Genomic DNA, 13700 nt, shown 5'->3' with positions numbered 1-13700 from the left:
CTTCTGCATCGTCGTCTTCAGGAGGACCAGACTCCACTCCACATTGCATCACGTCTGGGAAAAACCGAGATTGTGCAGCTGCTGCTGCAGCATATGGCCCATCCTGACGCTGCCACAAACAACGGCTACACCCCCCTCCACATCTCCGCCAGGGAGGGGCAGGTGGAGACGGCCTCTGTCCTGCTAGAGGCTGGAGCTTCACACTCACTGGCCACCAAGGTGGGTGGAGGAGACATGTTTAGTCTTTTCTGAATTTTGAAGGAAACAAAGAACCACTAACTAAAACAGCACAAATGCAGAAAAGGTATAATGACACATAACATAAGGGGGTTAAAAGCACATTTCCTTGTGGTTACTATAGTTATTCATTTCATTATCATAGTGTGTGAATAGTCTGTGTTAGATATATTGATTTATTATTATAAATAGAAAGTACTGCAATCAATAAACATACATATAAAAGTCATGAATCATAAGCACAAAGTAGAAATATTGACACTACAGAATATGAAAAATATGATAAAACATATGTGCAATATATCAGAGTTTTATAGTGACATGAAAAAAGCTTTGCACATTGACCAGTGAAGGTTAATAGCATGAAGTACAGAGAATATGTTCAATGTTGGGAGGGGGAGGGGGTGACAGCAGCCCCCCATGCCAGAGGAGAGTGTTTCAAACTGTTTGTGACCAGGGTGTTAGGGCACTGGCACAGTCTTACCTGCGTGCGTCAGGGTCGTCTCTGAGGGAGGCGTGCATTCCTGGGGAGGGGGGCAGACTGCAGCCAATCACCGTCTCAGCACAGCGAGTGATGCTCTGCAGTCTGCCCTTGTCCTTGGCAGTGACCACAGCGCAGCAGATAAGAATAAAGGTGCAGCTACTGTATGTGCAGGTATGCTAGAAGTGAGGGTGCCGTGACGCCCGCAGCCCCCGATAACATGGTTACAGTACAAGTGTACTGTACGTGCAGGTCCCTGTCTGTCTGACCTATTTTTGATGAATGATTGATGATGTAAAGCTGCTGCCTTCCTCTGAATTGTGCATGAAGCCTGAATGCAGTCAAGTGATTTCTAATCGTCAGTGTGGAGGAGTTTACCAGAGGAGGAGGCTGCACAGTCAAACATCCTGCCTTTGCATCCAGTGTAGGACAAATCCATTTTTTTTATACAGTATTGTAGAGACAGCCTGACGTAGGGTGTTTGTCAGGGTTCAGTGGATCCTTTCCAGCCCGGACGTCTCCTCGGTTTCCCTCTTGGAGGATGGGTGTGGCTGTCGCTACGGGAACCATATCAGAGAAAGTTGTTGTTGGCCTGCGAGGGTAACACCCTCCATCTACCGAACGTTCACAACAGTCCTTATCCCTCATTTGCTTAGAGCACCGTGTTTTCACGTCAGGTCTCAGTCCCCCTGTCGCTCTCCTCTCCATCCCCTTTTTTTCCTTTTTTTTCCCCAATCACTTATTACATCCGGGGTTTGATGAACAAAGGATCGCTCCCTCCATGGGCAGGGCTGGGTCATAAACACGCTGGTCATGTGATTCCTCTCAGCTCCTCTGGCTCTGTGTTTTCAGCTAGTTAAAGTGCCCCCTCTGCTGGTTCTACTGTGAAAGTTACTCCAGGACCCCACATGTGATTTTTGGTTTAATGTTTCCCTGAATTGCATCAGCATTGTTTGTATTGTTTTCAGACTCTTATTAGGCCTCAGCCACTCCTGTCTGATGAGATGTTGTTCCAGGGAAGAAGTTTTGTTTTATTTTGTGTCTTTCAGCACAACATTGGATTAAAATAGTACTTTAGATATTTTGTCAGGTTGCCAACACTCTGAGGTGCCCAAACAGAGTATGAAAGCATTTCTAGACAAATTAAGCTATTTCTTGTGTCACTGGACAACTTGAGGGGTCCCATGAGCCCCCCTTTGCAAGATCCCACGCTCCACTTTAGCGCTCCTGATCCACAACCTGCACAAAAATTCTAACGTCTTGGTTTATCCAAGCTCAAGTGAATATAATCCAGTCATAATTATCTATTCATAAACTTTGTAATCCAATGGGGAGCCAATGTATTATTCTTTTCTTTATTCGCACATTTTAAAAGTGTTCACTGGCGATCTCACATTGCAAATGTGAGATGTCAGCCCGTCACAAGCTGTGTTACTGGGAGGCAAAGAGTACAGCAGTGCCAACAGTGTTCACAACATGGTGCATCTCCAACTAACAGAACTAGTGGGGGTCTATGCTTTGTCCAGAGCATTTACAAATCTACTGCAGCATCAAGGCAAAGCCCCAGGGAGGACAAGATGGCTGACCTTTACCCTGATGAAATGGCCATTATTGATGCGGTCTGACTGGGATTTAAGTCGACCTGAGTTAACCTATCTGCAGCGATGTACACTGTAACACATTAATCTCTCTCTCTCTTCCGGTCGTTCGCCTCCACAGAAAGGTTTTACTCCTCTGCATGTTGCCGCCAAGTACGGAAGCCTCGATGTAGCCAAACTGCTGCTGCAGCGTCGCGCTCCACCTGACTCTACTGGGAAGGTATGAAAACGTTCTAACCAGTGATACCCTGATGACTTTACTGCACAACGCTGCATTTGATGTACAGTGTAATAAAAAGGGAATCGTGTACACGGTTTCCCTGCATGTAAATGGCATGTTGCTATGTTTCTGTATTGAGGTTAAATTGAATGCAAGAGTACCAGAAAGCATGGGTTGATGATTTATTCCAGAAAACAGATACCAGAAACCTTTTTTCTTTGAGTATGTTTGTCTTTATATCATAAAAAGGACCCAGTCAGTGATCCCTCCAGCTTGTGCTGTCTAATATAACTCATCTTAACCTGCAGTCTGGTTAAGAACTCTATATTTGTATGTGTATGTAGGTGTGAGTAGCGTTAAAGGCTTGTTGCTGCACTTGCTGCTGTTTAATCTGTTTCTTCCTCACCGTCCATTGCTTACAGAACGGGCTCACCCCGCTCCATGTCGCAGCACATTATGATAACCAGAGGGTGGCGCTCCTGCTTTTGGACAAAGGAGCGTCCCCCCACACCATGGCCAAGGTGAGAGTCCTCAGTAAGGAGGTAGATGAGGTAGATATATTAGGCTTTGAAGCACACACTGTTAATACCGTTACCACTTTAGACATCCATGTGTGTTACTACTACTGCGCTGAAACACATGCAGCATATTAGAAGATTATTCGAAAACACCACTGAAGTCAAACTGAGGCTTTTCATGCTAGTTTCTCGATAAGCACCGGTCTCTGTCCTCACACATCAGAACGGCTACACTCCGCTCCACATCGCTGCCAAGAAGAACCAGCTGGAAATCGCCACAGTGCTGCTGCAGTACGAAGCCGAGACCAACATCCTGACCAAGCAGGGTGTCACCCCGCTCCATCTGGCCTCCCAGGAGGGCCACGCAGACATGGCTGCCCTGCTCATGAGCAAGGGAGCCCAGGTCAACATCTCCACTAAGGTACTGTAGAACCCTGTGTTTGTTATTAGTAGTGGTATTATTATTATTATTATTATTATTATTATTATTATTATTATTATTATTATAAGACTCTGGTGCAATAATTGACCTCTGTGTAATAATTTGTAATAATAACTTTTAATACATACTTTTTATATATTTATATTTTTACTTTTATGTTTGAAGTTTATTCTTATTCTTTTGGAGCTGTGTGTAACAAAAAGCAATTTCCCCCTGGGGATTATTAAAGGAATTCTGATTCTGATTCCTCATAAAACACAGGTTCACTCATAATTCCTCAGGAGGACACGACGACCATGAAATGCAAGAGTCTACTAGTTCTTAGGATCATTACATTAATCATACCATTTCTATTGTACTGTGTCGTGCTACTGTTAAGCTATCTGACAGAACATTCACATCTAAGTCCAAATATTTTTAATTACAGAATCGGTCATGTAATGAATTCTTAACCAAATCAGCATTTTCGGGGTGAAATCAGTATCCATATCAAATTGCTACATGAGCTTATCTGACAAGAGAGGATGGACAGAATGTAACACAGGAACTGTTCTGTGTGTGCTCCTCACGCAGAGCGGCCTGACTGCACTCCATCTGGCAGCCCAGGAGGATAAGGTGGCCGTTGCCGAGATCCTGGCCAGAAATGGAGCCAACCTCGACCAGCAGACCAAAGTATGAGCCATCACATGTTTGTCATTTTCTGCATTCAGCTAAACGTCTTTTAGATATGAAATAATATTATCAAAAGTCATTTACTGTTCTGCTGGAATCACCATCCACAGTAATAGTATCTTTCTAGTGGTTTTTCATAAATAGAAGTGTATTTCTGTGTTATTCATGGTTGGAAAATTACAACAGATTTGTCGTTGTTTTGCAGTTGGGATATACCCCGCTAATTGTAGCATGTCACTACGGTAACGCCAAGATGGTCAGCTTCCTGCTTCAGAATGGAGCCAGCGTCAATGCCAAGACCAAGGTACTGGAACTGGACCGAACTCAACATTCATTACTTAATATCGATGCTATTGTTGTACTCTGTTATCATTTTAACATGCTGCCTCCTCATAGTCATATAAGTTTAGTCATTTAAAAAAAAAAACATCTTACTTAATTACCAATTTCACTTTTTCACTTCTTCCCAGAACGGATACACTCCTCTTCACCAGGCAGCCCAGCAAGGAAATACACACATCATTAACGTACTGCTGCAAAATGGTGCCAAGCCCAACGCCATGACTGTGGTACGCTAACACGCAGACACACACACACACACACACACAGCACACACACACACACGTGCACAAATCTCATTGACTGTGCTGTCCTGTCCAGAACGGTAACACTGCTTTGGGCATTGCTCGGAGGCTGGGCTACATCTCCGTGGTGGACACGCTGAGAGTTGTTACGGAAGAGATCGTCACCACCACAACGGTACGTTACTCGACTCAATTGTGCCATTACACAGCTCCTTTCATACGGAAATGCCGATAAAATGGAAACCAGGAGTGAAAATAATGTGTAAACCAATGATTTGAACTTTCAAACTGAGGCTGTAACATTACTTATTAAAAACCATATTAAAAACATAGGTCATAGAAAGCTTCCCATTCTAACACTCAGAAGCAGTCTCACACACCGACAACATTCTGACATGGAAATGGTGGAAAAACAACCTCTAAGCTTTGACGAACTTAGTGCTCTTAATATGATTAACTGTCAAATGACTAATAAGATATTATGTGATTAACTCATTAGGCTACAAATGATGCACACCTGTTGCGGGGACCCACTGAGCACTGCTGCAGGATAAAAACATTCATTCTGTACGCTGGGAAAGACAAAATAACTCATTCATCCCAGTTAAATACACTGCTAGAGCTTTACTTGGTCTGGTCTGACCAATTTTGACCAAATGGGCTCAGTGTCATCAAACAGTGAAAGTATTTTAGACGTCTAGTTTCCTATAATCACTGTTTCAACAGCATCTAAATGACTACATCTTTATGAGAAGCGCATCTAACAACACATTGAAATACAGTCGCTGAAATATTGTTCAAGCAGTAATCAGACATAACATAGAAATGTTCATTTTACATCTACATTTAGTCCAATTCTATTATAGACATGTAGATTTCATTTACATAGAGGAAGCAGTCGTGTTGAGTGGTTCTGGATTACATCTATTTTCCAAACCAAACTTATATTCGGAGGGACTTCATTTAGTTACTTTCAACATAAACTGGACATTATAATCTTTGTGAAGGTAGAAAAAGGCACCTGGGTATGTGGTCTGAAGTGAAATTAACGGGATGTGTTTCTGTCCACGCTGCCAGACGGTGACAGAGAAACACAAGCTGAACGTACCGGAGACCATGACTGAAGTGCTGGATGTGTCGGATGAAGAGGGTGAGTCATGATGTACACTAGAGCCTGTCAGTAACCCACGATGCGCCCAGTGAAGAGACAGAGATCTCTCAGCGGTGTTTTAACTACATGTCCAAAGACAGCGTGGATAAGATTTACTGTTTGCCATCCAACAAGGAAGGTTCCCCCCAGAAAACAGCTAGTGAATAACGTGTTTACACCAGTGGTGTTGAGTGTGTTCAGATCCTTTACTTAAAGTAGTACATAGTGATGTGAAGTATGATCGGGAAAATGTACTTCTAGTATTAAAAGTAAAAGTGCTCTGTGCAATAAAATGTTACACTATTTATATTTATACTTGATTCTGATTGGCCGACAGCATTCCATGGTCTGCTATTTCTATATATTTATAGAAATATTTATTTCCTATGCATGTTGGGGTTAATTTTGCAATAGTAGCCTTCTCGCTGTACAATATCTCTTACATGTATTACATCACTGGGAATATTATTCCTCATGTGTAACGTAAAAGCAGGATTTTACTGCTGTAGTTGGTAGCATAACAAGAAAATACTGAAATAAAGTACAAAGTAAGGTAAAAGTTTTACAGACCAAACTAGTACCGTCACTCTCAGCATTAATGCACCTGAGCGTACCTAATGTTCCTAATGTAGTAACTAGACATGCAAATATGTTTTGGATTATTCCCACCCTGAAAACCTTCATTTCATGTCATTCTTTTGTAGGTTATAATACTGAATATCAGTCATTCACATTGGTGTCCCACTTAAGAACACGCATTATTTTCAGCTCATTTTAGTTCTATTTCAAGCTCAAGTTGTGAAGAGCTGAGAGGTCTTCTGTGCTGCAGGTAGACTTTAGGAGCTAGTGAGTAACTGTGGTGTCAACCTACAGCACTGACAGCCATTGATGATGACGTTATGTCAGACGACCCCATGGACGAGGAAGGTATTCAGCATGGCGTGTGGTGTCAGGATTGTGCGGCTGCTGTTTGGTGAAGTGCCACAGTACTAACTGTAGTATGATATTCGGGCACCAGTGACACAGAGAAAGTGGTTAAAGTTGAGTCGAGCCAAAAAGGTGCCAGAATAGAGTGTCAGGACCAGTCCACTTTGTCCACAGTGTTGTCACTTCCAAGCTTGTTTCTAACCCAAGGATGATACATAAGGTATGGAAGCCCAAAGATGAAAAGAAAGATCCTGTTAGTAATTATAGTGAACCTCTCTCTAGATGAATGACCTAATAGCTCAAAATAATGAAAACTTAAAAATGGCTTTGTATTTTGGATATATGTTATGCAAAAGTCATTATTTTGTATCGTATAACGTATAACGTACAGGGTGTTTTTTTATTATGAGCTTCCATAATTAGGAAATACTGTATTATACTGTATAATACTGTGTCAGTATTTATTTATGCAGCACTGCTGCTAAACTCAACTCAGGCACTGCTTAGTATTAGTTGAAGGCCACTTTGATCAGAGTGAGTTTTTCACAGCCATAACTTGTGGATTGTATGTTTTATTTTTCTCTTTTCAAAATACAATAATGACCTATTTTGAGCAGAGAATTAAAGAGAAGGCGTAAGGAGGCTCTGCCAGGGCTTCACACGCCTGACAACATGATGACTGAATGATCTTAAAACTTGCTTTCTCACTCTATTTCTCGCTCCAGGTAGCCAGTATACTAATGGCATCCCCAAATCTCTGTCTAACTACAGTATGTTTTTAACTTGTTACTGCGTGCTGGCCTAGCGTCATGCTTCCTGCCACACCTGGGCCAAGCTACTGCTCCTGCATTCACCACAATGTCACGTAGCTGCAGGCTTGCACGCTGCACTCTCAGGCCTGTGTTAGCACCATCTACCAATGTGGAGGTTATGAAATGTTAAAACAAAATATGGGTACGATTGTATAGTTGTTGTACAGTATGTGTTGAAAGGTACAGGGGTTACTAATAACATCAACAGTGGCTCAGTTCTATTCCCCGTTAGTCATGACAGTGATGACTAGATGCAGTGTCACTGGCTCTTTGTACATAGATGAATCAAATATACATTTTGGGGGAAAGATTCTTCTGATCATGTTTTGAAAAATCCTCCAATTCTTCTAATGCTTATTGTTAATGGTCAAATGGGATGATGTTGTAGATTGGAAAATTACTTCATCCATCCGTTTGGAATCCTAATATCCTAAGCAAAATATCTCATTCGTTTGGACAATAAATGAAAATTAGCTGTAACTGTAACATATTATCCTTAAGCTACTTAATAGTAATCCCAGTACCCCAATTAATCAAGTGTTGAAAAGTCTCAAATAAAATAATTGAAGCCATAAGTAGAACTTATCAAAAAGTGATTTGAAGTGGCATAAAAACCTTCCTGATCACGTTTAGTAATCTGAAAAGCTTTTCAGTTTTCACACCATTGCTTTACAGTAATTTAAAATCAGTAGATTTTTCTTCATTTCCATTACAAATGTACCACATCTATCAACTTTAACTTATCGAATTGTTACGCTGCCATCGAAATGTCTGTCACAAGACTGTATTATTTGTGAGTATCTCCTCTTGTAAGGCCCTTTGGCCTGAGAGTGGAAGTGTGAACGTACCACACAAGCTCCACACCACTTCTCTGAGTACACGGACAACGTTTTGGCCCAGGTTAATCTGCAGTCACTAGTGACGCTCCCCCTCTGCTGTACGGTAGTGGAACAGCAATAGAGCCGTAGAGAATGCTGCCATAATATGCATCCGTTTGGTGAGAGACAACAGAGGTAAAAAAAATAAATAAATAAGAAAGAAAATGTGCCACAGTAATTTGATGTTGCTGAACGCTGCCTTGATCAGTTAGACTGTTTGTGTTACTGAGTGACTTTTAAAGGGTTAGTTAAAACTCCAAAGTGACACAATAACACGTCTAACTGATCAAGCGACGCACAAGCAGCCGAGTACTATGAGGAAACATTACTGTTTTTGTCTGGTGGCTTTGAAGAGAGCAATATGATAGCTGTTGGTGGTTAATCAGAAAGGATCTCACTCTTCAAGAAAAAGGTCTATTTCTGTAGGGATCCCTTCCATAATGCTGTAAGCTGGTTAGAATAACCATATGAGCCTGTGGATGTACTCTAATGCCTACATCTTCAGGCCAAAGATACAACTTTCTCTGTTTCTATTAATACTAATTGCCTGTTATCACTCATCTATGCTAACATTATAGCACTGGAGCTACATTAGAGAAACGTTTATATATAGGTTAATCTCAGTCAATGGTAAGGAAGAGTATTAGGACCAGGCGTATGGGGGGGGAAATGAGAGGAAGAAGGTTTTTGCTTTTTGAAAGTAAAAAAAAGATGAGTATAAAGTTGAAATGTCAAGAATAAAGTCGAAGTGTCAGTATTCTAGTTATAAGGCATAAAAAAACAACAAGAGGAAACTCACAAACTCAACTTCACAGTCCAGTTGATTTGATAGACTGGAGGAGTTGACAGTTCAAGTTTACTCTCAACATGTCGACACTATTTATCTACTTTCTCTCTGTTCTCTCGAAATGCAAAAACACATCCTCCTCCTCTGATTTTCTTTCTGTGCGCGTGGCCCTAATACTCTTCCTGTCAAATAGCCAGTTGCCTCAAAAACTTTGAATTTTCCACGAACCTGTTATGTTCCGGTTTCGTTCATGAGTTCACCTCCACCCTTCTCTCTGCTCTCCCAAGGCGATGACACGATGACGGGTGACGGAGGGGAGTATTTGAGGGCCGAGGACCTCAGGGAGCTGGGAGACGACTCCCTGCCAGGACAGTATCTGGATGGGATGAACTACCTCCGCTTCAGCCTGGAGGGGGGGCGCACTGACAGGTACGTCAAACTCTTCCACAAGGCTGACTTAGGTAACTAGAAAGTAGAATGTGATTAGGCTTCAAGTACGGCTTTGGCAAACTTCACATCTGTAACACAGTTATATATATCTATATATATATATGTATATGTGTGTGTGTTGATGACTGATGATGGCTTTGGAATGTTCTTCTAACTATCATAAATCAGAGTGTGTTTATCTGTGTGTGTGTGTGTATCTATCCCACAAACTAACTGCCTGTATATGTATATGTGTGTGTGTATGTTCCTCTCCTGCTCATTCTTCATCGTTGGTCTCCCTTGTCATGCCTCCATAGTCGAATGCAAAGGTATGTGCTGATGCCGGCCAAACATGTGGCCTTTTAAATCTTCAGCAACCGTTAACAGTCTCCCTGAGACTGGGTATAGGCTTTTTTTTTTTAAGAATTGGGTCAGATAGAGTTCAAATTTGTCTTAATAGATATTATATGATTTGAATTATCATTATTTTCTTTTCTTCTAGCCACACCTCTCAGATTTTTTACAGATGAACCCTCATTACATTGGTGATCCCCTGTTTTTTGTTTGATTGATTTAATCTAGTGCCATCATCTAATCGAAACTTTCAAGTTTCTCATGATTTTTTACTTACTTTTCATTTTCACTTATAAGATTTAAGTGTATGTTTCCTCCACATTCATATAAGTCATGAGCTTCTGGGTAGGAAATTAATGAATCAAATGATTTTTACTTTTATTCATAAGTTATTTTTCCTATAAACATGTATCCCTGTTGGTGAAACTGAAATCAAAGTGAACTCTCTCTGTAGTCCTCATTAATTCCCCACCCTGCTGGATTTCTACTATTCTAATGATCGTTGAGCTTAACTGGCACCACTGTTTTCTTCTTCGTCCCTGGTCCAGTTCCGACAGGTCCTTCACACCCACCCACCACAGCTACTACTCCCCTAAGCATGAAGGCATGATGGATGAGATGATCAACTGTCACCAGGTACAGTACTTGGTCCACTAACCAGTGATAGTTACTGTACCAGTTACTCTGAATAGAACATTTACATTAAAAACATATAAAACACAAAAGCATGTGAAGCTTTTAGATTTAGAAGTCCTACTTACATATTAGTTCATCAATCATAATTATCCAATAACATAAAAACACATCTCTTAACACAGAGGGCCGTTCTACATAAAGAGCATTTTTACTTTGATTCTTTGAATGCATGTTGTTGCTAATAATTCTGTGTTTTACCTCTGTTTCTATGGTATTGGTAGCTTTAGTTCAGTAAATAATCTGAATACTGTTTCACCCCTGATATGTATGATTGTGTATTTTATGTATATATTAAAAAGGTTTGCAGTGGTGGTCACAGGAAAGATTTTCAACTCATTCTGTTTTGATGAATTATATGTTAACTACTCTGTATTGATTATAGTTAAAAAAAAGAGTCAAAATCACAGCAGGCGCTCAAACTGTGCCAACACTGGATCCTGTACTTGGCATAATGTGAAGAACATGTTTCTATACAGTATGTCTCTCTTGTCTTTCACACTCCACTTCCCTAATTTGTTCTTTGACTAACTAATTTTCCCTACATTTAAATGTGGTTTGATGACTCTGATTAAACAACTTAAATTGAATCTTACTGAAACCTTTAAATCAAGGTGTTAACGGCCCGCACAGGTTTAAAGGGACAGTGTCACTATCAGCTAATAGAACGAGTACTTCTATCACCTGAGTGCCTAAGAGTCTTCTTTTATTTGGCAAGGCATTCATGAAGTCACTATCCTCAGTTAGTATTGCTACACTGCATTCAGAAATTGCTGCTTTTTTTGATTCCAGGTTTCATCACTTGCCAGGGAGAACGAGAGGGACTCATACCGTCTGAGTTGGGGCACAGAGAACTTGGACAATGTGGCTTTGTCCTCCAGCCCCATTCACTCCGGGTGGGTACTGTCAGACTAGAGGAAGTTACTATTATCAAGGACAACAGACAGAACAATGAGTCCACAAGTAAATGTCCACAGTTTGAATATATATATATATATATATATATATATATATGCGTGAAATATCTTGTCAATACATGAATATTCAGTAACTATTAAGCCAGTCTCATCAGGGCCCTGGTAGTCGAGGTGCTACTCTGTTTCAAGTGCTCAGTTACATCTAATTATAGCATCTCTTCATTCGTTAATTAACTTTCATTTAAAATCAGTGTTTCACTTATTTCTTTATGGAGTGTGGTAGCAGCATTGCTTCTCTAATGTGGCAGCTGATGCTGGGAATATATGGTACATCTGCAGTGCACCACAGGGAGAAATGTAACTTCTTATTTTGTAGCACAGTCCTGACCTGTTGTAATTTGCCTTTAACCCTTTCTTTAACCCCCAGTTGTCTTATAAGCAATAACATGATTAGCACGACAATCCTCAAACAAGTACTTTTTCGTGGCATCTGATTTAAAATCAGCTATTTTCTGAAGGGCACCTTACAAGGGTCATCTCATGGCTCAAAACCTCTGCTTTTTAGTGAATTTCCATTCTTATGGATCAAGTGGATGTTCTTCTTTCCATAGAATTTCCATTACCCCAAAAGTACAAATGTAGCAACGGTTGGATCTTCACACTTTGGTCAGTTCAAGTGTGATTCCTGGAGTGAAATATGGACATGAGTATCAGTCCAGGGTTCCCTGTGGATCACTCTAAATGTGAAATATTATCTTCATGATATCTGGAGTGAAAGCAAATCTCCATAGACAATAGTTAAAGAAATAGTTAAAAACTGTGGGGAATACACTTATTTCTCTGTGTGAAGTAGGGAGGAGAAGTCAGGATGTGATTAGCACAGGTTAGTATAAAGGCTTGAAAACAAGGACTGGCTTTGTCCAGATTTCAAATATACTTCACACCTGCCAACACCTCCAAAGCTCACCATTTAATGCTGCGTCTTGTTTAGTTTACACATAATCAGAAATGTAAAAATGGAAGGAAGGGAGGATGGATACGATGTTCATTAAGAAACAGTTCCAGCACCTAACTCGCCTAGATTTTTGTCTATGACCAGATTAAACTTGAGCAGCAACGTGTTTTATTTTGGTAGGTATACTTTGAACGTTGGACAGAGCCAGGCTAGCTGTTCCCCCTGCCTCCAGCCTTTATGCTAAGCTAGGCTAAACCTACCCTTCCTTACCTCCACACTGACCACACAGATATGAGATGTTAATCTCCTCATTTCACTCTTGTAGGTAAAATACATTCAAATTCTAATGTTGATCTTTTAGAGCACTGTCAGTGTTAGTAAAATGCCACATTCATACGTTCTGTAGAATTGTGCAATAATGACTTTGTGGTTCATGTTGAACATATTTGGTGAAAATATGTTGATTTAGATCATCACTACTCTCCTAGAGTACACAGCCAGTGTTAGAATTAAAGTTATCATGTCAGTACTTGCTGAATGTGTTAAATCATGTCTAAAAGCATCTGATTTCCTGATTCTGACTGTTTCATGGCTGCTCTGTTTTTCCTCCCTGGATTCCTGAAGAGTCTCTACTTGACTTTTGATTCATTTCTGTCTGATGTGGTTGTTGTTTCTAGCCATTCCTCTCCGTGCCCCGATCATGGAGACCACAGCAGGTGACCTTCTGCACCTTGGTTAAATCACTCCCCTCCTCATTTTCATCATTCGATTGCCCCCACCCCCCCACCCCCCCTCACAGTGTGCTCTCCTGGTGGAGAGGTGTACGTGTAGCTTTCCTCAACAGACATTGCCTCTTGTGCTTTTCTCTTTGGGCTCTCTTTATATGTGTCACATCATTTTAATCCAGTTTATCGCCTAGTTCTCCTCATCTCCACATGGACAGATCATGTGATTCGGTGTGTTAGGGAATACAGACTTCAAATTGTGGCTATCTGGGCTAAAAGAGGCAGTGAAAGTTGAGGATCTGTTTGTTGATTTCATACAGT

At 40.8% G+C, this 13700-nt stretch overlaps 1 protein-coding gene across 1 annotated transcript in view; it reads left to right on the top strand.

Moving 5' to 3' along the window:
• ank2b (ankyrin 2b, neuronal) overlaps positions 1-13700 on the top strand; it is a 119520-nt gene that overhangs the window by 70422 nt on the left and 35398 nt on the right. The window contains 14 exon segments of the mRNA XM_070854674.1: positions 22-219; positions 2438-2536; positions 2959-3057; positions 3278-3475; positions 4070-4168; positions 4374-4472; positions 4639-4737; positions 4829-4931; positions 5840-5902; positions 6776-6829; positions 9594-9735; positions 10638-10725; positions 11575-11678; positions 13332-13370. Of these exon segments, the coding sequence (XP_070710775.1) occupies positions 22-219; positions 2438-2536; positions 2959-3057; positions 3278-3475; positions 4070-4168; positions 4374-4472; positions 4639-4737; positions 4829-4931; positions 5840-5902; positions 6776-6829; positions 9594-9735; positions 10638-10725; positions 11575-11678; positions 13332-13370 (1484 nt within the window).

Source organism: Pempheris klunzingeri, chromosome 23 (assembly GCF_042242105.1).
Source record: "Pempheris klunzingeri isolate RE-2024b chromosome 23, fPemKlu1.hap1, whole genome shotgun sequence".
NCBI classification, from domain to species: domain Eukaryota; kingdom Metazoa; phylum Chordata; class Actinopteri; order Acropomatiformes; family Pempheridae; genus Pempheris; species Pempheris klunzingeri.
This window is presented reverse-complemented; position numbering and strand designations above follow the sequence as displayed.